Source organism: Penicillium malachiteum (genome assembly GCF_028827825.1).
Source record: "Penicillium malachiteum strain IBT 17515 chromosome Unknown utg000002l:1.0-8849297.0:1.0-8852440.0, whole genome shotgun sequence".
In the NCBI taxonomy this organism is placed as follows: Eukaryota; Fungi; Ascomycota; class Eurotiomycetes; order Eurotiales; family Aspergillaceae; genus Penicillium; species Penicillium malachiteum.
Genome location: NW_026643095.1, coordinates 5383954 through 5409098, shown reverse-complemented (window position 1 = coordinate 5409098; position 25145 = coordinate 5383954). Strand labels below are relative to the sequence as shown.

General features: G+C 47.8%; 9 protein-coding genes across 9 annotated transcripts; 5 read left to right on the top strand and 4 right to left on the bottom strand.

The window, feature by feature from the left end:
• Positions 1-467: 467 nt before the first annotated feature.
• On the bottom strand, positions 468-1173 carry N7483_004994 (uncharacterized protein; the record flags this gene model as incomplete). Its single annotated transcript, XM_057088431.1, has 2 exons — positions 468-956; positions 1114-1173. The coding sequence occupies 2 exons, from the start codon at positions 1171-1173 to the stop codon at positions 468-470; spliced, it is 549 nt and encodes a 182-aa protein (XP_056948260.1).
• A 470-nt stretch (positions 1174-1643) lies between these two features.
• On the top strand, positions 1644-2669 carry N7483_004993 (DUF218 domain protein; the record flags this gene model as incomplete). The annotated part of the gene is made up of 4 exons (XM_057088430.1): positions 1644-1774; positions 1839-1946; positions 1996-2047; positions 2103-2669. The coding sequence occupies 4 exons, from the start codon at positions 1644-1646 to the stop codon at positions 2667-2669; spliced, it is 858 nt and encodes a 285-aa protein (XP_056948259.1).
• Positions 2670-2805: 136 nt separating this feature from the next.
• Positions 2806-3898, bottom strand: N7483_004992 (spindle checkpoint protein MAD2; the record flags this gene model as incomplete). Its single annotated transcript, XM_057088429.1, has 8 exons — positions 2806-3097; positions 3162-3235; positions 3294-3439; positions 3496-3524; positions 3583-3621; positions 3690-3715; positions 3771-3796; positions 3850-3898. 8 exons carry the CDS (start codon positions 3896-3898, stop codon positions 2806-2808), a joined length of 681 nt encoding a protein of 226 aa, XP_056948258.1.
• Positions 3899-4140: 242 nt separating this feature from the next.
• N7483_004991 (DNA-directed RNA polymerase III core subunit RPO31) lies at positions 4141-11326 on the top strand (the record flags this gene model as incomplete). The annotated part of the gene is made up of 4 exons (XM_057088428.1): positions 4141-4880; positions 4952-6173; positions 6855-6943; positions 7036-11326. The coding sequence occupies 4 exons, from the start codon at positions 4141-4143 to the stop codon at positions 11324-11326; spliced, it is 6342 nt and encodes a 2113-aa protein (XP_056948257.1).
• A 1045-nt stretch (positions 11327-12371) lies between these two features.
• On the top strand, positions 12372-14800 carry N7483_004990 (uncharacterized protein; the record flags this gene model as incomplete). Its single annotated transcript, XM_057088427.1, has 5 exons — positions 12372-12646; positions 12766-13318; positions 13425-13795; positions 13850-14173; positions 14254-14800. Coding segments are annotated over 5 exons (2070 nt in total), but the record flags the coding sequence as incomplete, so codon positions are not given.
• Positions 14801-15179: 379 nt separating this feature from the next.
• Positions 15180-17168, top strand: N7483_004989 (uncharacterized protein; the record flags this gene model as incomplete). The annotated part of the gene is made up of 5 exons (XM_057088426.1): positions 15180-15230; positions 15285-15393; positions 15453-15691; positions 15751-15935; positions 15968-17168. The coding sequence occupies 5 exons, from the start codon at positions 15180-15182 to the stop codon at positions 17166-17168; spliced, it is 1785 nt and encodes a 594-aa protein (XP_056948255.1).
• Positions 17169-17453: 285 nt separating this feature from the next.
• Positions 17454-18963, bottom strand: N7483_004988 (uncharacterized protein; the record flags this gene model as incomplete). The annotated part of the gene is made up of 6 exons (XM_057088425.1): positions 17454-17921; positions 17980-18188; positions 18240-18381; positions 18437-18536; positions 18596-18723; positions 18787-18963. 6 exons carry the CDS (start codon positions 18961-18963, stop codon positions 17454-17456), a joined length of 1224 nt encoding a protein of 407 aa, XP_056948254.1.
• A 1175-nt stretch (positions 18964-20138) lies between these two features.
• On the top strand, positions 20139-21693 carry N7483_004987 (putative FAD-dependent oxygenase; the record flags this gene model as incomplete). The annotated part of the gene is made up of 2 exons (XM_057088424.1): positions 20139-20384; positions 20446-21693. The coding sequence occupies 2 exons, from the start codon at positions 20139-20141 to the stop codon at positions 21691-21693; spliced, it is 1494 nt and encodes a 497-aa protein (XP_056948253.1).
• A 542-nt stretch (positions 21694-22235) lies between these two features.
• N7483_004986 (uncharacterized protein) lies at positions 22236-23549 on the bottom strand (the record flags this gene model as incomplete). The annotated part of the gene is made up of 1 exon (XM_057088423.1): positions 22236-23549. The coding sequence occupies one exon, from the start codon at positions 23547-23549 to the stop codon at positions 22236-22238; it is 1314 nt and encodes a 437-aa protein (XP_056948252.1).
• Positions 23550-25145: the final 1596 nt, after the last annotated feature.

Sequence of the window (25145 nt, the reverse complement as noted above, 5' to 3'; positions counted from 1 at the left end):
AGTCATTCTGCAGCAGATACTACCTACCAGATGAGCCTAGAACCTGGAAAAGATGCTAACTAGACCAGCTACAGCTACTACTAGATGGAAGTGCAAAAACGCCATTTTCTGATACACTTCTATGGGATTATCCCCAGGAGGAGAATGGGAACTTTGGCTGGGTCAATTGATGTAGAGCTCCTTAGGTAGGAGATCAAATTTAAGGTATGCCTCGTGAACAGTTTTGCCATGAACTAATCAAGTGCTGTGAAGGAAAATAACAATATTAATGGCAAAAGCTCCTGCAATAGTGCAGGGAATCAACAAACGGAAACTCATCCAAACTGTAGAAAATACAGTAGGGCAAGGAAAGACATGGATCGCCATTGAAATTTGATAACTAAGCTGCCCTGCAGGTTTTGTCAGGAAGGTCCAGTTTTTATATCAAAGATTGACAGAGTACCTACCAGTCGATCGAAAGAGGTAAGTTACCATTCAGACTCATACTGATGAATCAAGGGCGTTTCCTCCTTGGGCGTTTCCTCCTTGGGCTGTTCTTCAACCGACTCCCAGATTATCTCGGACAACTTGGCCAGTGCAGCAGAATCGATGTCAGATCTCTTCGCTGCTGCCTCTCGAATATCACTCTGGGCCTGTTGAAGGAGATATCGGAGAGCATTACGCATGGATTCCGAGTCAAAAGATGTCATATTGAGACTCTCCATCACACGCTGAACAGAGAGTGGGATCGCATCCACATCTGGACTAGCTGAGCCTGCAGCTTTGTCGGTCGCAAGGGTAGGATTCAGGCTAATACCCTCAAGTTGAGTGACCAGACAGCAGAGTAGATGGAATCTATCGATTTCGGCATTCTGGGCATTCTGTCGGATACGAGACAGGTGAGTCAGGGCCTCTTGAGTCTTCTTGATCAAATGCGCGAAGCTTAATTTGCCGTTGTCATCTGGGAAGAATTCGACCTTGGAAGGCAAGTACAGTTAGAATTTATCATCGAGGGAGATAACAATAGACCAAAGGCTATTTCTTTCTTGCACCTGAAGTTGAAAGCCAGGATTCGATGCAAGGTCGAATAGCCCAGTGGATCCAGAAATATCCGGATTGCAATGTCTGACTTACATTCGCATAGTCAGTGGCAGTGAAGTCCATAGGCTCCTGAGAAGTGTGGCGGGAATCCATGATGAGGGTTGTCGAATCCAACGCGCGTGAAAAGGTGAGTTGAAAAAAAAGGGTCGTGGTGGAGGATGAGAAGATGATGGGGAGGGATGTTTGAAAATGGTTGGAGGAACTTCAAGTTTCGTTCCACGTGGAAACAAAAGTTCAAAGGTCCAGGCTACGGTTGATCTTTTTGGTTGCTATGGTGTAGTACGGTGACTAGTACGGTCTGAGCAATATCTCAGTGGCTGCTGAGCACAAACGTTGGGTTCTAACATGCAGGCATTCAAATTATTATAAGCAACTTTGATATTAAACTTTTTATTCTACTCCTTATTCAAATTTACTTATGTTACACCTTATTTCTGCTTTTGTGGCCTATTCCAACGCTATTTCGACTTTCTCGATGTTCTATGTCGTCAATTCATACTTCGATGCACGGACCACTGGATCTCCACCCCTGCGGATACCTGCAAACTCAATATTCACATCAGATGGCCTCAGTACTACCATATACAGTGCTGTTAGCGACGATGGGGATGAAGGAAGTCGATCATCTCATTATTGTGTGTTGCCATGCGATTTATGCTGGAGGTTCAACCCGTGGATTATCAGAAAATGAGTGGTCAGCACGAAAATATATCCAAATTTGATCTGCAACCGTGGGGAAACTCATGGATTTCTTCTAGGTTTATCGAGCCTTTTCAGAAAGGGGAGATACCCACGTTCATTGATCACGCCAGAGCTGGACTGAAGAAGCTTTCCGAGGACCCTTGTGCATTGCTTGTATTTTCCGGGTAGGCGCATTCCCTGCTGTTCAGGCCGTCAGGTTCTAATGATTTGAAGTGGCCCGACCAAAAGACCAAGGACAGATCTTTGCGAGGGAAGATCTTACATGGTAAGATCCCATCGAAGTGCACAGACCAACTTTGGAACTGACAAGCTTCATCCAGAACCTCGTTCAGGAGAACAACTATTTCCAGGATGCAGAAAGCACGTCTAAGATCGACCCATCCCGAATCGTTACAGAGGACTATGCGACAGACTCCTACCAGAATGTTCTTTTCTCTATTCTTCGATTTAAGTTACACACGGGTATCTATCCGCATCGCGTTACGGTGGTGACCCATGAATTCAAGAGAGCAAGATTCATGGAATGTCACTTTCCCGCCGTGGGATTGCTTCCTCCGGTTGGCGATAGGCAGTCGGATATGGAATATGGGATTTCTGTGGTTGGCATTGATCCTCCAGAGGAAGTTACCCCCTTGGAATCTCTGGTCCGAGGAGAGGCAGGCAGAGGGATTGGACCCTGGAGACTGGACCTATACGGCACTGGCGAGGAATTAGCTGGCAAAAGAGCAGCGAGAGGCTGGAAGTCTGGGATGGCAACCGAAGTTTTTGTTCAGGTTGGCATAGAAGAAGCTGTGGAAAAGCTAGGATATTGGAATAGTGGAATTGGTAACGACTTGTATCCACATATGAACGAGTTACCCTGGTTCTACTGCAATAAAACGCAATGATCATGATAGAAACAATTGAGTGTTCATTAAGACGGCCTATGTCTTATTTGCTTAAATAACAGTCAACGCGATCCCCCTCAAACGCCAATTCCTAGAGCATCCCTCGTGGATATTCATAATAGAGGCTTCCGAATACTTAGTCTGCCATCCGGTAGCTGACCAGAGTACCAACCCGGTGGTTGTTGGTACTGAAGCTGCGCAGCTGGACCTTCTCTGCATTCTTGATCTCCTTTGCATCGCTGTCGCCCCACTCAACGGGGACATCTGAATCTGCGTCTGCATAAACAAGGACATTGAATGTGCAGTCTCCATCCAGGACTGGAAGGAAAGTGACTGAAGCTGTGATCTGACGGAAGATGGCCTGGATCTCATCCTGGATCTCCTTCTCTGTCTTCTCGGCAGGTTCGGCTGGTTGAGCATCTGCCTCGCTGTACATTCAAAGGTAATGTTAACAAGGCAATAATTGATAGTCCTATGTATGGAGGAACCTACCCTGGCGCCGAATTCTCCTTATCTCCTGATCTTCCAGCAGTCTTGCTCTTGGATGATTTACCAAAAATTTCAACCTAGGGTTACCGTGTCAGATCATACCACAAATCCCGGAACCCTGCAGGGGGTACCTACATCAAACTGCCATCGCTCCACATGCTCCCCGGACTCCCGATCGGTGATGACCACGACGAGCTTGGAAATCTTTCCACCAGCCATCCACCTGTTCAATTGAGACATGATCTTCTTGATGTATGCTTTGACCTGGTCGTCCGCCGAGACTTTTGTGGGGTTAGATTAGGAGGTAGGGTTCGAAGGGGCTGACATGGGAACGAACTGAGCATGTTGAGACCGTATTTCTTAACACTAGGGCTTGTCAGCTTATACCAAACGATTGAATAATGTATAGCCTGTAAATACTTACGTTATGAAATCATCAGGAGGGTAGACACCTCGTTGGAATCTGCGACACTCATGGTGGTTAGATTCCAGCCCCGGTAACTCAACCTTATATATCTCTTGCATACTCACAAAATTGAGTTAATTGAGTATTCAAACTGTTGATAACTGTTAGTCTTTGGTTATTTCCCGTGCGATGAGCTGCGGACTCACGAATTCGGCGACAAGCTTTGCCGATCCTGTAGCTTTGTTAGCTGCTAATATGGGCGAACGGAGGATAATAGCGACAAACCTCTGATGGCCAGCTTATGCACCTTTGATTTGTCCTTGACTTCAGGCATGATGAGCTGAGATGTGCAGAAAAGTGAATAGTATGGGCGATCAATGTTGAAGAGATGCCAATATTTGTTTACTGTATGCCGATAGTCACCGCAGCGATGCCGGGCGGTGAACGCGTTTTTTTCCCTTTTTAACTCCGCACTTATCGTTCTCCACCATTGTATGTGCAAATTACATCCATTAAATTGCATTTGTGAATTACAGAGGCCAAATTTCTCTATCTCATGCAACTGCAGAAATCCAAATGCGGGGATGTCTGCTGTTAGCCCGATGGCTGGGTGCAGCGCCGAAGCTCCCGGTTACAAGCCTCAAGTCGCCAGCTGGATTTCCATTCCGTTATAATTCTATACGATCCTTCACAGCCTCCGCAGTATGGAGTGCGCGAGCGAAATCACCCCCGAGCTCACCAGATACAAACCTTGAACAACGAATCGCCGCAATTCCACTTGAACGATATCGTAACTTCTGTATTGTCGCGCACGTCGACCACGGCAAAAGCACCCTTTCCGACCGGCTACTCGAATTGACTGGCACGATTCAGCCAGGTTCAAATAAGCAGGTTCTTGATAAACTGGATGTTGAACGAGAGAGAGGAATTACTGTCAAAGCGCAGACATGTACTATGATCTATAACCACGAGGGCGAGGACTACCTACTACACTTGGTGGATACCCCAGGCCATGTGGATTTCCGTGCAGAAGTGTCGCGTAGTTATGCGAGCTGTGGTGGTGCATTGCTCCTTGTGGATGCTAGTCAAGGCATCCAAGCACAGACTGTGGCCAATTTCTACTTGGCTTTTGCACAGGGTCTTGAGTTGATTCCAGTCATCAACAAGGTCGATCTCCCTTCAGCGGATCCAGAGCGGGCTCTGGGCCAGCTGGAGAGCTCGTTTGAATTAGATACGGAAAGTGCGGTCCTGGTTTCAGCTAAGACTGGATTAAATGTCGAGGCTCTCCTACCCAAGGTCGTGGAGAAGATTCCTGCGTATGTATTAAAAATTGCCTCTCAAAGGAGGGGATCATTTATGATACCTGAAAACTAACAGTATGAAATAGACCTATTGGCGACACACAAAAACCCTTGCGCATGTTGCTAGTCGATTCTTGGTACGATCCTTACAAAGGTGTGATTTTACTGGTGCGCGTTTTCGACGGCGAGGTTCGAGCAGGACAACAACTTGTGTCCTTTGCTACTGGCCTCAAATACTATGTTGGCGAAGTGGGAATCATGTACCCGACCGAGACAGCACAAACAGTCCTCCGCGCAGGCCAAGTGGGATACATCTATTTCAACCCCGGTATGAAGCGAAGCAAGGAGGCCAAGATCGGTGATACATTTACAAGAGTCGGTTCTGAAAAGGCAGTTCAACCTCTGCCGGGTTTCGAAGAGCCCAAATCCATGGTCTTTGTGGCTGTCTATCCTATCAATGCTGATCTTTTTGAGCATTTGGATGACAGCATCAACCAACTTATCTTGAATGACCGAAGTGTGACTGTGCAGAAGGAATCATCTGAGGCCTTGGGAGCTGGATTCCGTATGGGCTTCCTGGGAACACTGCATTGCTCTGTGTTTGAGGATCGCTTACGACAGGAGCACGGCGCCAGCATTATCATCACACCGCCTTCAGTCCCAGTCAAGGTGGTGTGGAAAGATGGCACCGAGGAAATCATCACTAACCCGGCGAAATTCCCGGATGATGATAGTGCACGACTCAAGGTCGCTGAAGTGCAAGAGCCCTATGTTCTGGCAACATTGACATTCCCCGAAGAATATCTTGGCAAGGTCATTGAGCTTTGTGAAGCCAACAGAGGTGAACAAGTAAGCATTGAGTACTTCACTGCCACTCAGGTCATTATGAAGTATGAAATTCCCTTGGCACATCTTGTCGATGACTTCTTCGGGAAGCTGAAGGGCGGCACCAAGGGCTATGCCAGCTTAGACTATGAAGAGTCCGCATGGCGCCCTGGAAATATTGTCAAACTTCAACTTCTCGTGAATAGGGTTCCCGTTGATGCCGTGGCACGACTCATGCACATGAGTCAAGTCAGCCGTCAAGGTCGACTGTGGGTCACCAAGTTCAAGGAGCATGTTGACCGACAGCTCTTCGAGATTGTTATTCAAGCTGCAGTTGCTAAGAAGATCATTGCCCGTGAGACTATCAAACCCTACCGCAAAGATGTCCTGGCAAAACTCCACGCCAGTGATGTGAGTCGCAGACGAAAGCTGCTAGAGAAGCAAAAAGAAGGCCGTAAGAGGCTCCGGGCTGTTGGAAACGTTGTGATTGAACATAAAGCATTCCAGGCATTCCTGGCAAAATAAATCATGTATAATAGAACATTTAAAAGAATCAAATATGTACAACAGTCACTATGATATGTGTATTGACCAACGCTGCCATTGGCACTGGCATTCCCGAGGCCCGTGTACCTCTTGTGCTAATGCAGGCCAATGTTAGTACTACGACTCTACGAGCGATGCTACTATGTAAGAGTTGTGGGCGTGAAATTGAATTTACCAAAAGCCGGATATTTTATTTCAAGTCATGGCCAGTATTTTAAATCATTTAATGAGTATTTAAATCATTTAATGAGTATTTAATTCAAGTTCAATGGATTGATTATTCTATAGCAGTGAATGGAGTGAAGGCGATATAGTTACAGGATCCACTTGACTCTGATTGGGTAAGAGCTTTGCGGCAGAAAAAAAAGGTCGTCGCCAACCCCGCGGTATTTCTTCTCTTTCTTACCACTCTCATTGCCATTCCCCCTCCATAACGACCCCTTGGGCTTTTCTTTTAGCTCTGGATCTTTTCGCAAGGTTCAACTGAGCTACAAAAACTCATTTCAATTCGTCCTACGGGTGTCCAATCCCCTTGTTGTGGCTGACATCCGCACGCGCCGATCAATCATCTTTTGAGTCACCCTGCCATGTCCTGCCATTGACAACGGCGCAATGCAGCCTTTAGAGGATGCACAGATTGATCTGGGCAAGGCCCAGGTCATTGATCGTACCCCAAAAATCATCAAGGAACTGAAGTTCGGTGTATTGTATGCACTTCCCGATATGTCTCCAGGACTGGGTGAAAGTACTTCTTTGCGGAGAACGCGATGACTAACAGGGTCCTTTTCTCTTCACACAGGACAAAGAACGATATTGTGGATCAAGCCGCCGTGGAAGTTTCGGACAGAAAGTTTTTCGACCTCGAAAATGGCAGACAGATTGTTGCTCATGGCCCTCTCGATACCCGTATGGGTATCTCCGGCAAAGTTGCTACTTGCGCAACCTGTGGTCTCAACTCCAAGGATTGTAACGGTCACTTCGGTCATGTGAAATTGGTTCTTCCCGCCTTTCACGTTGGTTATTTCAAGCGAGTCATTGGTATTCTACAAGAAATTTGCAAGCAATGTTCTCGAATTCTCCTCCCCGAGACGGAACGCCGATCCTTTCTACGAGAAATGAGACGTCCAGGTTTGGATAACCTGCGAAGGATGCAGATCGCGAAGCGCATTAATGAACGGTGCCGAAAAACTCGGGTTTGCGAGCACTGTAATGCGATCAACGGTGTAGTGAAGAAAATCGGTACAAGTGCCTTGAAGATTACCCACGACAAGTTCCGTGCTTTCAACGCTTCGGCTTCGGTGAAAAAGCAGCCTCCACTGAGCAAGCAAATTTTCGACGACTCCTTCACTGAGGTGCGAAACTCCAACCCTGAAGTTGAGAAGCATTTCAAGAAGGCACAGGAGGATCTGAATGCTCTACGGGTGCTCCAGCTGTTCAAGAAGATCTCAGACAGCGACTGCGAGCTTCTGGGGCTGGATCCCAAAGAGGCACGCCCAGAGATGTTCCTTTGGCAGTACATTCCAGCTCCGCCTGTCTGTATCAGACCTTCTGTTATTCAAGAGGCCGCATCGACGGAGGATGACTTGACTGCGAAGCTCGGTGATATCGTGCAGAGCAACATTAATCTTAAGAATTCCTTGGTTAAGGGCGCACCCGTTCAAACTATCATGGAGTGTTGGGATTTCATGCAGCTTCAAATCGCGGTTTACATCAACAGTGACGTGCCTGGTCTCAACAAAGCAGATCTCGGAAAGCCCATTCGTGGATTTGTTCAACGACTCAAGGGTAAGCAAGGTCGTTTCCGTGGAAATTTGTCTGGAAAGCGTGTCGAATACACTGGTCGAACTGTCATTTCTCCCGATCCCAACCTCCGAGTCGATGAGGTCGCGATTCCCGAGCTGGTCGCTAGGAATTTGACCTACCCCGAAGTTGTCACCCGATACAACAAGGAAAAGCTGCAAGAGCGAGTCCGTAATGGAACGAACAAATACCCCGGTGCCAGATTCGTCATCAAAAAGGGCTCCAACTGGCAAATGAATACAAAATTCGGTAATTTGAAGCATATGGCAAGTCAACTTCAAGAAGGTGACAAGGTTGAGCGCCATCTTGAAGATGGTGATATTGTGCTGTTCAATCGACAGCCATCCCTTCACAAGCTCAGTATTCTTTCCCACTTTGCCAAAGTTCGGCCGCATCGAACATTCCGACTGAACGAGTGTGTCTGTAACCCTTACAACGCCGATTTCGACGGAGATGAAATGAACTTGCACGTTCCCCAGACGGAAGAAGCCAGAGCAGAGGCAATGGAGCTGATGGGTGTCAAAAATAACTTGGCTACGCCCAAGAACGGTGAACCCATCATTGCAGCCATTCAGGATTTCATCAGTGCCGCTTATCTGCTAAGTAGCAAGGACAACTTCTTCGACCGTCGCTCGTTCTCTCAAATCTGTCTTTACATGCTGGGTCCGGAGACTCGCTTCGATCTCCCACCTCCTTCGGTCATGAAGCCGCAGATGCTGTGGACTGGTAAGCAGGTTTTCAATATCCTGATGCATCCCAATAAAGATGATCCTGTCTTGGTCAACCTCGATGCTGCATGCCGTCAGTTCAAGATGCCGAAGGATGGAACACCCAAGGATTTGGATCCAAATGACTCTTGGTTGGTGATCCGCAACTCGGAAGTTATGTGTGGTGTCATGGACAAATCCACCGTTGGTGACGGAAAGAAGGACAATGTGTTCTACATTATGCTTCGTGATTTCGGACCTGCTGCTGCCGCCGAGGGCATGAATCGTCTTGCCAAACTGTCGTCTCGATGGCTTACTAACATGGGTTTCTCCATCGGTATCACGGATGTATACCCCAGTGAGAGGCTTGTTCAGTCCAAGAACGACCTGGTCGAAGCTGCATACGCAAAATGTGACGAAGTCATTGCTTCATACAAGGCTGGTACTTTGGAAAAGTACCCTGGTTGTGACGAGTTGCAGACTATGGAAAACCAACTGTCCGGTATTCTCAGCAAGGTCCGTCAGCAGGCTGGTGACGAGTGTATCGCACAACTCAGCAAGTACAATTCGCCCCTGATCATGGCTACCTGTGGATCCAAGGGTTCCAGTATCAACGTATCCCAGATGGTTGCCCTTGTGGGTCAGCAAATTATCGGTGGTCAACGTGTCCAGGATGGTTTCCAGGACCGAACCCTCCCTCACTTCCCCAAGAATGCCCGTCAGCCTCCTTCAAAGGGTTTCGTCCGCAACAGTTTCTTCTCAGGACTTGAGCCTACTGAGTTCATCTTCCACGCAATGTCCGGTCGTGAAGGTCTGGTCGATACTGCTGTCAAGACTGCCGAAACCGGTTACATGTCTCGTCGTTTGATGAAATCCCTCGAAGATCTTTCCACTATGTATGATGATACCGTACGGAACTCATCTGCTGCCATCGTTCAATTCCAGTATGGTGACGATAAACTGGATCCTGTGGATATGGAAGGCAAGGCCAAGCCTGTCCACTTTGATCGAACATTCATTCACTCCGAGTCTACGACATATAACAACTACGAGCGAAGCTTACTTCCTGCAGAAATGATGCAGGTTTGCGAGGAATTGTTGGGTCCAGAGCGCGCCAAGTTGTACCGTAAGGATCTTATGGGCAATGACTTGGCATACATGGACCGGAGTGACCACGGAATTGATCAGTTTGAGAGCGCACGTGACTTCCTTGACTCTATTCAAGACTACGTGCAAGGCAAGGCCGATAAACTGATTTCTCGTGGTGGCGATGCCGATTCATCTGGTGAAGTGAACCAGCAGGCCTTGCATCACACTGGAAAATTGACTGAGACAACTTTGCGCGAATTCATTACCTCTTGTCTGACGAAGTACAGAAAAGCGCAAGTTGAGCCAGGCCATGCCGTGGGTGCTGTTGGTGCGCAGTCCATTGGTGAACCAGGTACCCAAATGACGTTGAAGACTTTCCATTTCGCTGGTGTCGCTGGTATGAGTATTACTCAGGGTGTTCCCCGTATCAAGGAAATCATCAACGCCTCCAGGGAGATTAGTACTCCTGTCATTGCCTGCGAGCTGGTCAACAAGGAACAGATGGCCGCTGCACGTATTGTGAAGGGTCGTATCGAGAAGACGTATCTACGTGATGTCTTGCGAAGCATTACTGAGAACTGGACTGGCAGTGAGGCCTATGTCACTGTCAAAATCAACCTCCAGACGATCTCTGATCTGAAACTTGAACTTACCATGAGACAAATCACCCAGGCAATCAAAACACACAAGCGATTCAAGGGTGACGATCTCACAATTCGCACTGGTCGGGCATCCATCAGACTTTATATGAACATGGATCCGGCGACCAAGTCAACTCTATCAAAGACGGAGATTGCCGCTACCAGTACTGATCCCTTCCTGCGTCTCAAGCACTTGAAGCGAATGTTGCCCAATATCCAAATTCTGGGCCATGCTCGGGCGGCACGTGCCATCATTCGAACGGATGAGACCTCAACCAACAACACCCTCTTGGTTGAAGGTTACGGCTTGCGGGAATGCATGACCACCGTTGGTGTGGATGGTCTTCATACCAGAACCAACAACGTCATGGAAGCGCGCGAGGTTCTTGGAATTGAAGCAGCGCGTAGTACTATTATCACTGAGATCAGTGAAGTCATGAAGGACATGGGTATCGATCCTCGCCACATGCAACTGCTCGCTGACGTGATGACGTACAAGGGTGAGGTACTTGGTATCACTCGTTTCGGTCTAGCCAAGATGCGTGACTCCGTTCTTCAACTCGCCTCCTTTGAAAAGACCGCCGATCATCTTTTCGATGCCGGTGGTGCTGGTCGCACTGATTTGATTGAAGGTGTCTCTGAATGTATCATTATGGGCAAAACTATTGGACTTGGTACGGGTGCCATGGAAGTTGTGCGTCGACTGAATTTCTATGAGGGCCAGATTGGTCCGCGCAAAACTACTTTCGAAGATGCTTGGTCTGAGATCTGTGAGGTACCTCCTCCAGTCCGGGAAGGGCAAGAGGAGAGCTGTTCGATAGTTTCCTTACTAATTTATCGTATCGCTCCCTGAATCATCTCTTGATTTCCTCTTTTTTTTCTCATCTCCATTTGTATCCCGGTGGCCACCATTATTCGCATTTTCTCTCGGCGTTCGATTTTGATTTCTTTCTCCGCCCAGTTGCAGCCCTTTGGGCACGACTCTGTACATGTACCCCCCAGCGCAGCCAATTGGCGCTTTTTTACGCACGCTAGCGATAGTAACGATCTGCAATAGATGAATTCTGTCATGTCACAATAGGTTCGATTGCCTCCGCTGTATATCAGTAGCCAGCGAGACGTGTGTTACCCACGATCTTCCGTGAAGTGAATTGGTAACATAAGGGGAAAGCCTGAGGTTTGTCCCCAGTCCTTCTTAAGCTTGAACCTCCTTCATACAGGAAGGCCCATATCAATATCATGAATCCAATTCAGGCAAGGGTCATGTATTATTATATCTACTATTCAAATATTGGACAACATATCATCATCACTAGCCCCCAAGTTTCTTTGAGCCCATTTCCTTGCCAATTTTTCGATTATTGGATCTTGTCATCCCCGGGGTATCCCGGAACCCGACACCGGTTGACAACTAACCCCCGTTCTTACAGCGCATCCCTGGACGTACATGACACCTGTCGCTCCTTATTCGTTCTATCCCCCTCCACAAAGCGCTACACGAGTTTGGCCAACGAAGTACAAACTTATCTATTGGCTACGTTTCTCTAGCACAGTGGCAGGTGGTTCCTCAAAAAACTATGCCCCTCGCCGTCTGGGGCGTTGAGCCCGTTATAAACCCTGTCGAAGAGGCGATCAAGTTGGAGCCACACGCCAATCATGGTCCGCAAGATCCTTGTCCGAACATGGATGATTTACAGGCATCGACCTCTAGATTCTCTGCTCGGAACGAACCCTCTAATCCCTATCCCGGGCGTGCTTCTCACCGGGGCTATCCTCGACACATCGCCGTTTCTTTTTTTCCTTTCCCTGGCCTGGCGGGGAAGTCATTGCGTAGTTATTGACTCGCTTCCTCTACTCCATTTTGAGTATATTCTCCTTCCTTCGCATGTGTTTGAGAACTTGATTACTTTCCTCTTCCTCTGTCCGAACTCCCCGATGCTCCCCGGCTTGTGTGCTGCATTTCCTCATACGGTAATCGCCGCGCACGCCGAATCATGGACTTCACCGACGCCAGATTTTCAAAGAAGCGCGAGAGTCGGACACGCGCGCCGACAGCCTGTCAGACATGCCGTCTGCGCAAAACCCGGTGCGACAATACTAGGCCCACCTGTAGCTACTGTGCTCTGCAGGGGGTAGAGTGCATCTACCCTGAGACGTCGCCGCGCCCTAGCCAGTAAGTTGACGGCTTGGTTATCCTTTCTTTCCTAATTTTCTCGAGACATTTTTGAAAGTGGCGTTGTACTGCAAGAAAAAAACCCGAAACTGAACCTTTCTCTCTTGCGCGTTTCGTAGATCTGGATTCGACTCAACCAACCAGGAAATCCTGCAACGACTCGGCCATATTGCCTCGTTGCTAGAGGATATCAAGCATGATGGTTCATCGACCATCTCGTCGAATCGCTCACTCAGAAGCTCTTTCTTCGAGTTGGCTATGCAAAATCCCAGTCCACTGACTGATATGGGATTCCTGGGAAGTAATAATCCACGTGGGAGTAGTACGACCGGTGGTGATGATCGTGCTTGCGAGCATGATCCCTTTTTAATATATGCTGCTAGTTCTCCAGAGCTTATGCTACGCTGGCCAATCTATAACACGGTGATCACAGAGGCTGAAAAACACATTCAGTCATTCTTACTCGATTCTTTAGATGCCCAGCCACGGTCAGGTCAACCACCCAGACAAGCAGGTAGTGGCCTGCTTGTGGATGATATTCAGCCTCTATTCCGAAACTATGTCCGGTTGGTACATCGAAGGAACCCTGTAGTCGATATAGAAAAGCTCGAGCGCTACGCACGCGAGGTGACTGTACAGGGACTAGGGTGGGACGGTCCATCGTGTCAAGTGGTGCGTTTTCATATTTGCCTTGGCTCCAGTCATCGTCGTGACTACTGTCCTGGGATTTCATTCTCCTATGTCAACGTACCAGCAGAAGTGCTAACTCGCTTAGTAGCTTCTTGCGTGCGCTTTGGCCTGCTGCACGTCACCATTCGTGCCTCTTGGCGAGATCCCCGAAGACCTAGATCGAATTCCAACACCACCTCCCTCCGATGCAAATATTGAACTTGCGGAGGCTTACTTCCATGCTGCCAAGCAACGGTTTGGATCGCTACATACCTCTCCGACAGACATACAATGCTTTCTTCTTGCGGGTTTTTACCACAGACATGTGATGCGCCCTTTGCAAGCATGGTTCTGTTTCCAACAAGCTTCATGCAGACTAGAAGTCCGACTGCGATCATTGTGTAGGGAGCAGTGGATGGCTGATGTCAACTATCATAATTTGGAGTCTCGGCTGTACTGGTCTTGTATCCAGGCGGAACAGTGAGCTGTGAACAACCCCACCGAAGATTGACCTTTACTGATTACGGTCAACAGTGAAATGCAAGGTGAACTGCCTTTGTGGAGCAGTAGCCTTGAAAGCTTGGGGTATTCAGATCCATTCCCAATGTTCCCGAAGACGAATTCCTCCTCGCCAGAACAGATGGGAAGTGACAACGAACCCAGCATGCAGATGCAGAATGACATCAGTGGTACTGACGAAGAGAAGGGCTGGAGATTCTATATTGGATCTATCTGTAATCGCCGGACAGTTAATGACATGTTGATTGACATGTGGCGCAATGGAGAAGACGGCTGGGTAAACAACGTGAACGGTACTGTTGACCGAATGTTTGAAGCTGTGAGAGTCGTGACAACATGGTATGCAATATTTGATTTCGTTCATCTCTCAAAATCCTTAATAGCTGGGTATTGAAGGCTATTTTACTGACTGAAGAAAGGTACCAAATATCCCTGAGCAGCCTCCCCTCTCCCTCTCCAGTGAACCAGGATCTCGAATTCTTTCTACAAGGTCGCTATTGCATCGCACTGGAGAGAATATACCGCCCGATATTCTATCTAGCTGTCCACTACAAAGCTCTCCCCAGCTGGGTTCATTCAACTCCCCAGCTTTCCGAGTCGGTCTTCACGAACGCTCAAAAGGCAATCGACAATTGTGCCGAGCTAATCCCAAACTTCTGGTACCATTTTCGCCATGAATGGATCTGGAATATCATGCGTTGTACTTTCTCTGCTGCAATCCAGATCCTTGCAGCTGTGCTGAGCAATGTTTCCGTTTCACGGAATCCGAATCCAGGAGGCTGGGTATTACGTCCGCCTGCAAACTGGACCGCGCTTATTCGGCTTAGCATTCGCATTCTTAGGCATTGGGAATCCGAGTCTGTTGATTTGGAGCTTATGCGCGGAACTTTGGAAAGGATGTTTCAGGGAACTTGTCGACTAGCTGGGGCTAGGCAAGATTTATTTATGAGCTCAGAGATGACGTAGATTAGATTCTTTTTTATTAATGCAGTGCATGTAATGTCTTTTATGTGTACTTTCCAAGAGACTCGAATGTGAGTAGGCATTGAGCCTTCTACTATGAACTTTGGAATCCCACTGGAACCCTCAGGCTATAATTATGGGATTGCACAGTATCCAGTATGAACGCAAATAAAAATAGAAAAAAATAAATTCTATACACTGGGAAATTAATTTAAATCCATTTCTTCTTATCAAAACTTCACTCTACCATAAAATCCATCCAAATTTCTTTTTATTTTTAAGCCTCTGTTAGGGTGTTCCAAGCCCGTTGCGGGGAAATGGAAATGGTGCGGAGGACCAACTTGAACTGCAGCGTAATCTCTCCCACTTCAACCTCCCAACCATGGCGGTCCCCCAGCGGACACTCTCCTGGCTATACTCGGTTTTAACCAAGGTGAGTAAAATATATACATTCTTATCTAGCTATGGAGATATCTAACTGTTCTAGGATCACTACGACCCCAAACAAACATACCACGACCCCAACCGTGCTTATCACGACGTCGCCCATGCGCTTGCCCAGTACCCCTCGCTCTCCCCTCGTACCGATGTCTACAGTGAGTTCAGGAGCTCAATGAATAGCAATAATCAATTTCTAATAACCTTAATCACATAGCCTATGAAAATGGCTTCTCAGCTCTCCTTCTCCACCTCGTGGGAACACTGCCTGTCGTCTTCCGTGGCACCACATACCGATTCCCTGTCGCGCTTTGGATCCCAAATACCTACCCTCGAGAGCCCCCCATGGTATATGTGACACCACCTCAAGATATGACAGTTCGCAGTGGTCAGCATGTCACGTTGGAGGGGCGAGTGTATCATCACTACCTAGCTCATTGGGCTGAGGCTTGGGATGTAAGTTGGATCCCGTACTCCGAGGGTCGACGCCCGCTGATTATCCATTGTTTATTTAGAGATCCACCATTTCCGACTTTCTCTCCATCCTCCGTGACGTATTTGCGAAAGAACCTCCAGTGCGCTATCGTCAGCAACTCCCAGCCCAGCCTCAGGCACAGCATGTACAGACTCCGCCGCCAGTGCCGCCTCTCCCACCAGGCACGGGACCCTCGCCAGCTCCAGCACAGACACAGCCCCCGCAGTCTATGAGTCAATCCCAGGCTCCCCCCACAGCTCCCTCCTAAACCTGGATCGACACCTGCGCATCAGCAATTACCTCCACAAGCCGCAGATCGGTATCGATCGCCCCCCACCACTTCCTCCCCTACCTCCAAAGGATCATGATCATAGGAGAGCTTCTTCAATCTCTGCGAATCTATCTGGCGCTGGCAGCCAGGCGCCCCAGCAATATGTTTCCTCACAATACCCACCTCCCCAATCTATGGGACATCCTATATCTCCATCGATGACTCCTGGACCTTCTGCGACACCAAGCAGAAACATCAATGCACCTGTAGTTCCTGCTAGCTCTCAACGACATCAATATGGACGTCAAGGCGTGCCATATACCCCTCAGGCTCCGCCGCTACCACAGCAAATATCACAACAACCTCAATCACAGCCACCGCAATCTCAGTGGTCGGGATATCAGTCTCATCCACTGCAGCAACAGCCGAGGCAACAGCCAAATGTACCCTCTGGGCCTCCGTACCCAGAACATTCTCCTCATCCCTCAAACCAGCCGCGGGCTCCTGCTCCTCCGGCAGCACCAGCACCAAAGACCGAGGCACCCGATCTTCTCACCTCGCCCTTTGAGTTAGAACTTCCCTCATTTGCGCCCACTGGACCCGCTCCTCCAATCCCACCAAACCCAGAAAAGGACGCACTTCTTCACGCTGTCTCCAAAACTATGCGTGAGACATTAGTGACGCACGCTTCACAATCCGAAGTAGCAGCCCAATCTCTTGTCTCGCAGTCGCATTCTCTTCACGCCGCTATGACAACCCTGCAAACTGAGTTGGCTGCTCTAAACACCCTTCATTCAACCCTGCAATCAAACACATCCATTCTTCAGCAGTCTATCCATCGTGCAGACGCAACGATTGCAGATGCCCAAGCCCGCTCTGCCGCATCAGTTTCATCTACTACTGCGTCAACATCTACTTCAGCACCTTCCGATCCTTCCTCTGGTCTCCCACCAATCGATGAGGTTTTAGTTGCTCCTACTGTGGTGGGTAAGCAACTTTATGATCTTGCGGCAGAGGAGCAAGGTCTACAGCATGCACTTTACGCATTACAGGCTGCCCTTGTACGTGGAGTGATTGGTGTTGACTCTTGGTCCCGCCATACCCGTGGTCTCGCACGAGAGGCGTTTTTGAAGAGGGCATTGATCAGTAAGATTGGACGAGGAATGGGATTAGAAACTGTGTCGTGATTTTTAATTCATATGAAGCCCGGGGCAACCTCTAGCTCCTGTTGATACCCTTCTTTTTACATTATTTCGTTTGAGTATGTATTCATGGCTATCAGTGACCTAACCTGCCCAGGTGGTACATGCAAATCTTCATCTTATATCGTATAGATTGAAATAGATGGATTTAATATCACCCCTCTATAATCCAACCTATAGTACTAATGGTAGTTGTTAGTTGTTATCAAAATTAACAAACTCAAATTGTAATGGTATATAACATAGTATCAATCACTGCATAACTTGAAATTACCAAGCCTCACGAGCACTAGTCCCACCCTGACTCGACCGACTACTAGTAAGCGTCTCATGTCTAACATCAATCTGATTAGAAACGACAATGCCATTCCCAGTAGGCGAATTCGTCTCATCAGCTGGAACAGGTTCAACCCTCGTCCTAAGATTCTGCATCTTAATCTCATCCTCCATCATACGCTCCTCACTCTCAGTAAAGGTCATTCCAATAGTAATCGGATCCGTACTAGTCGGACCTCGACCTTTGCGACTCGCGTAATCTCCTCCTCCGCCGATACTGCGGAATCCAGCAGAAGGCGATTTATAGTTCGTTTTATGGGATGAGCCGAATTTGCTCCCGAAGGCTTTTGTGAGCCAAATTCGGAAAAGATGGAATACCATGGGTAGGTTGGTTGTTATTACTGCGACGAAGGTTTCTCGTGTACCCCATTGATCGGCTATATCGGCGCCGTTCACTGGTTCCTATTTCAATTGTTAGGTATTAATGGTATAGAAGGTTGATAGAAGGGGTAGAACTCACTACTATGAGGAAGACGCTTTTAAGTGTTGCGCAGACGAGAACGAAGATACCAGCACTGAGGATGATGGTCGTGGCGATCTTCTTGATGAGCTTCAGGCTAGATTTCCAGAGCATGGGGATTGGGATGAAGATTAGGTAGGGGTCTGTGAGGAGGTTTACGGCGAAGGTTATGCCGATGACGGGTTTGGAGATTGCTGGTTGGCATACATCTAGACATGGTTAGTGATAGATGAGTGGGTATTATGGGGGCTTTAACTCACTGCCAGGATCGGGATAGATCTGCCAATTCTTCTCAAAGGGTCTGCATGCTGCGAGAATTGTGATTAAGCTGGCGACGAAGCCTACGATGACAAGAACGAAGCCAATGTAGATAGGAATCTGGTATCGACGACCCAGGCCCTCCTAGTTATTTGTTAGTTATCACATGTACACAATAATCAACTCGGATAGTAGCTACCATCAGGCGAAGATAGAATGCCAGCATAGATAATTTCAAGAAATTGATCAAGGCAACATAGGTGCTCCAGCCTGCAATCTGAATCTTGGAACCAAGTACTCTGTATATGGTCAGTACGGTTCAATAAGCATAACAAGTCGGATTCTTTCTGGTACATACCTATGATGGTATTCCACGCTGCTAGATGATAAAGCAGCTCGCTCAGCATCAGTCATGCTATTATTCGCCAAACCCCCAGCAGCATTTCCAACACTGTAAGCAAGAGCAGTCTGTGCCGTATAGAATAACTACAAACAAAGCAATAATTAGTAGTTTGTCTCAAACAATTCAGGTACGATCAATTGACGTACGATTCCAATCCACATCAAGTGATCATCCAGTCGCAGATTCCTGAATCCCACAGTTGATAATCGCGCATATGTCCTGAGTAGCGTAAACGCCACAGCAATGGAGTACATCGTCCATAATTGCACCTCAGTATTGTATGCCGCTTCAGAGGCAGCATCCCGCGCCTGTACGAAGATCATGATTTTTTTTTGTGAGTGGGCTAGGCGGGGACTGATCAGCGAGGATGTTCAGAAGATTTAGGATGAAAAACACCCTCATGTGCATATTCTTGGCATGCTAGTTAATCGAATCTTGCACATACACATGTGTGTGGAGTCTAGATAATATAAGATAATTATAAGGATTCAAATTGAACCTTGGAAGGACAAGGCTGGAATTACTCCCTGTTCCAGTATCTGATATTCCCGATCTCTCATCCACATTGTACATACTAGAATGGAATAAATCTACAATTACACTTTGTATACGTATGAATCGAAACTAGTCCCCAAATAGTAAAAAATGAGTGTAAGTCCTTACCTAGTTTAATGCAACCAGGGCCATGGTTCTGATCCTGGGGGCTGCATTTCTTGCATTTCTTGCATTTCTCGGTTGAACTACGGAAATTCCTTTAGTTTCGCATATAATCCAGGGCAAGTTAAGACTTGGCGATTAATTTCAAATAGGTAAGTGAAGAAAGAAGATCCACTTTTTTACATGATGCCCAGAGATTGCCCAGATGAATAGAAAGGAACTATCATTGTATTTGGTTTAGATTCAAGACTAGTTTCATCGCTTCATAGTGCCAAGATGAGTAGGATTTCCGGGATTTCCGATTCTCCATAATAATCATACGGAGTACATGATGATATAGCAAACTATAGGAGATTTCAATTAGAAAGGGGATTCCTTTGATCATTAATATGTGAAAATTCAGAATTGAATATATCTCATCTCATCTCATCTAATTAATGGAACCTTTCGGTGAGGCGGAATGGCGCCGAGCCGTGATCCACAATTTTGGGGTCGAACCCCCTCTCTCATTATCAATTTATCACATTATGCCCAGGTGGAGTACTTCGAAGTGCACTCTGTCTAGAGCATGGTATGAATGGCTAATCGGTTCGACAAACAGAGCCATCTCTCCGATGCATGTGGGGTGCATTAGGGGGGTTACGCCTTTCCCACGTTGCATGGGTCTTGGAATCTGTTCCTAGATTAAGTGACAAGGATCCCTCAAGCTGCAGAGATCATCGTTCTCTTTACCTCTTTTTCTTGTGAATTGTATGCAAAAGAGGGGCCCGTCTTGGCTGCACTGGGTCTTTTCTTGGAATTCTAATTGATCTTCTCTTTTTTTTTGAAGTCAAGTCAAGTCATGTTCAAGCTTAACGTGCTCACGGCCTTTGCGGCTTGGGCTTCTGTTGTGGTTGGTCACTCTGTGAACGGCCATCACTCGGACTCAGATTTGGAGGAGTTTCAGAAGACTCTCTCAAGTACTGCGAAGCTGTATCTTAATGGCTCTACTGGTTTTGCCAATGTCACTACTCGCTGGTCGGTTCTGGAGGAGCCCACTGTCAATGTTGTCATTGTTCCTGGAACGGAGAATGATGTTGTTGAGACTGTAAGTTGACTCTCACAATAGTGAATAATTTGGAGGGAAAAAATACTAACACTGTATCAAGGTGAAATACGCAAACAAGAAGAACATCCCCTTCCTCACCTACAATGGTGTCCACGGTGCCCTTGTTTCCCTGGGCAAGATGACCCACGGCATTGGTATCTCCATGAGCCAATTGAGCAGCGTCGAGGTCTCCGATTGTGGCACCACTGCCACCATCGGCGGTGGTACCATGTCCAAGAAGGTCACCGACGAGCTCTGGGCAGCTGGCAAGCAAACCGTCACCGGAACCTGCGAGTGTGTCAGTCTTCTCGGTCCTGCTCTCGGCGGTGGACACGGTTGGCTGCAGGGTCACCACGGCCTCGTCGCCGATCAATTTGTCTCCATGAACATCGTCCTCGCTGATGGTACACTCACCACCATTGACTCCAACTCCGACCTATGGTGGGCAATGAAGGGTGCAGGCCACAACTTCGGTATCGTGACCTCGCTCACCACTAAGGTATACGATATCGAGCACGAGGACTGGGCCATCGAGACTCTCGTCTTCAGCGGCGAAAAGGTCGAGGAAGTCTACGAGGCTACAAATAAGTACATCTTGCAAAACGGTACCCAGTCCGCAGACCTCATCAACTGGTCCTACTGGATGAACGATGCCGACTCAGACCCTAACAACCCGGTTATCTACTTCTATATCATCCAAGAAGGCGTAACCGCCGTCGATTCAATCTATACTCAACCATTCCGTGATATCGGCGCCATCTCCATTACCACTGAGAACGGTACTTACAAGGACCTCGCCGGCTGGGTTGCCATCGCCGAAGACTCTATCCCCTGCCAAAAGCTCGGCTACTCGAACCCGCGTTTCCCTATTTACCTTGAGGAATATAATATCCCCGCTCAAAAAAAGGCTTGGGATATCTACGCTGACGCAACTCGCGGTTCATCTGCTTTTAACAACTCGATCTTTATGTTCGAGGGTTACTCCATGGGTGGTGTTCACGCCATCCCTGCTGACTCCGCTGCTTTCGCCTTCCGCTCTGAGAACCTTCTCGCTGCGCCCATGATTAATTACTTGCCTGCTGGTGAGGAATTGGATTCTGAGGCTAAGGATCTGGGTTCTCTGCTCCGTGATATTCTCTCGGATGCGACCGGTCGCGAAGATTTCAGGGCTTATATTAATTATGCCTATGGTGCGGAGACTTCGGAGCAGATCTATGGAAGTGAGGAGTGGAGACAGAGACGTCTGCGTGCGCTGAAGAAGGAGTATGATCCTCATGGAAAGTTTAGTTTCTATGCTCCTATTGCGTAGAGTTGGACTTGGGACGGTTGATTTGCGTATGTCAAGGAAGATGTGTATATGGGCTTCGGGCCATTGTATGAGCGGAAGTGTATATTGTTAGATCAATAGAATATTGTATAAACATTCTATATTACTATTTTTATTTACTTCTTTGATATTACTGTTCATTTCAACTTGAAGCCACTGGATAATTTGACAGCATATTGAAACTACCATGACAGCCCTGGGGACGAGATTAAAGGATATAGGTTGTTGACTTCGATTGACTGCCTCGCATCTCACAAGTGCCATCTCGCTGTACAGAGCACTGTAGAAAAACTGACGCCCATAATGAAAATGTACCAGGCCACGAGGGATTCATACATACAAAGAAGTGTATAAAGGGATGTAAACACACGAACGTAATGAAATATATGAAAAAAATTTCCAAGTAGATAAAGGATAAAAGACCCAAACCCACAAAAATCCATGTTTAAACGATCGGTTCAAACTTAAACACTAACACCAAACACTCAAGAAAAGCAAGGGAAAGACAAGTTCAAATTCTTGGCTCATAATCTCACTTCATTCACGTCGGAGAATGGACTCTCCACGCGAGAAGGAGCCTCCCGGGCGCTTTGCCGGGAGCTGCGCTTTGCAGTGTCGGTTGAGCTTGAATTCTTGCCTTTCTGGTCGCTAAAGGGGCTTGCGTTCTCTGCGTCTTCCTCGGGAGATTCGGGGACTTCGACAATAGAGATCGTAGGGATGCCCTTCTTGGCGGCGGTGTTGTTAGAGGATGAGGTGGAGGGTGGCGTATCATCATCTTCATCGGATGAAGAACCATCGAAAGTAGAGGTCTGGTGGTCGAATTGTGCGGAATTGGTAGCAGACAAGCGCTCATCAGCCGAGGACGTATCTTGGACCTTCTTCTTCAATGAGGGGCCTCGAACCATAACGGGTTTAGCCATGACGGTACGGGCAACAATAGAGGAGCTAGAGTTGGAAGCGACGGGGGATGGAACGGCTGGGAATGCTCCAGCCTTGGCGAGCTGTGCAGATGTGATGGCTGGGACCGCGGGCGCATCGGCCGGCGTGATCACCACTGGAGTGCCAGGAACATCGGGGGTATTGGCGCCAGAAGGAAGACCAGAGTGGACACTGACGATGTTTGCGCGCGTTCTGCTAATCTGTTGAGCGGGGATGGCGCTGACAATGGCGTCATTGCGGTAGATTGTGGTCGCAACACTGCTTCGAAGAGTCGGTGACATGCTTTGGTGATGTCCGGCTCCACTGAGCGTAGTCCAAGAGGAGTCTCGAAGGTCTCCGGGCATGAAGAAGTGCTGGTCAGGGTGAGCACCTGGAAGTGGAGGCACAGGAGGAACCAGGGTAGCAGGAGTTTCGGGAGGAGATCTGTTGGTGACACCAGGAATGTAGGCGATTTGAATGACGTTGGAGGCCCGGGTGAGAACTGTCGATGCAATTGACTGTGTAGATTGACGTGTTGATCGAGCGGCCGCAAATTCACTGCTCTTCTCTTGTTGGGCAGCGCGCTCTTGCTTCTTGCCGCGAATGGCGAACCACCAGATCAAGAAGAGAATCACTGCAAGCGCGATAAGACCTCCCACAACACCTCCTGCGATGGCACCAACATTAACACCACCAGACTTTGGCTGCGATGACGCGGTGGTGGTTTGAGCGCCCGAGGAAACACATTTGGTAGAAGCACAAGAGGTACACGATTGACTGGTCATGCTACATGTGTAACCGGACTCGCATGCTGGGCAGGATGGAGCGCTACCGGAGCAGGTAACACATCGCTTGAAGAGAGAAAAAGCAGGGTCGAATCCCATGAAGGAGTCGGAATCAACAGGGTCGAAAGATGACATGATGGGCGAAGTGGAATCGGAACGGCGAGAATCAGGGGAAATGACGAGAGGAGGTATCAACGATGGACCGGTCAACGGTGGAAAATGAATTTGCAGGGCGAATAGAAAAAATCCAGATGGGAAAAAGAGTGTGGAAGGCTCAATCGGCGTCAAGTCGTGAGCGTTAATGCTAGATCATGAGAAGATAAAAAAAAAAAAAATAAACAACGGCCCGTCAAATTGAAAGGCTAATTTGGTATTGTCGAAGCACAAAATAACGAGTGTGGGTGACAGATCCGATCAAGGACTGAGACCGAACATGGTCCAGTCTTTTGTTGTTGAGGGAGAAAGGGAACCCGTTGATGATCGGATGTTTGAAGAGGTGAAAGGAGAAGCGTAAGCCTGGGACGGGAGGAGAACGTTCTCCCTGGGAAATGAGGTGCAGTCACGGGGGCCTGAGCGAGAGGCTTTGCTCCACCAACACGCAAGATGAGCGGGGGTCAAGAAGATTGTTATTGGATGGAAAGTAGAGGATCCGATGTCATAGGAAGATAAAATATCCAGAAATCATCCGGGAGGAAGTTATTTGAGAGAGTATAAAGTATTTATATAAAGATGTATATCCTAGGTAGTTGATCTAGCCCTTGGTGATATATACTACATATACTAGACCAACCCCCTTTCACCTTGCAGTTCCCCCCTGTCACACACCTGGGCAGTATCCACGGGTGAAGGCTGGTACCTGAATCATCTGTTTGTCTTGTTTGTTTTGTTTGTTTTATTTGACTCAGCTAAATCGAGGTCTGGACTCGGATTATCATCGGGCCGGGAGATTGCAAGTGGAGATGAACACAAGGACACAAGAACACAGGCACCAAGAATATGAGAACCGTTCCTGCAGAGGTTCTGGACCGTTTCATGTTTAATGATCGCACAAAGATAACATTTTTTAAATATTAAGATGAAAAAAGCCATCAAAATCAGTGGGTCGATCCCAGGGCTGAACTTCAATTTGCCCTGTACATCCATGGATGATCATGAAGGTCAAATGTTGATGAGATATATCCCTGCACATGCAAATGTCTACTCACCTGCCCAGGTGGACATCCCCGACATCTGGAAGGTTCAATTTTGGATGACACCATACCAGGTGGCAAATATGGAGATACAGACTCGGTTGATTAATAGAAAAGAGGACAAAGTGCTCTGTACATATGTATATGTACAGTATCGTGCATCTGCATCAAGATAACTTGAACCTTGAAAGTGGCTATGGATTTGATATAAGATCTACTCTGTACTGATAGTTTTGCCAGGCGGTCTACGGAGAAGACCGAGTACACAAAGCAGTGCCCAGGTGGGATCCAAGGCTGGACATATAGAGTATCCAAAAATAGTAAGGGAGAATCACGTGAAGTCAGAGTAGGATCCGAAATAGGATTTGACGACTCTATGTGAGACACGGGAGGCGCAGTCCACCATCGTCCACCACGGTGTGTGAGTCCGACCGGGGAAGTGATTGGAGAGAATGGAGACATGTGGATTTCAACTCCATGAAAAATATAAATGAAACGGCACCTGGGGGGTTACAATGTCACATGACTGTCGATCAGGCAA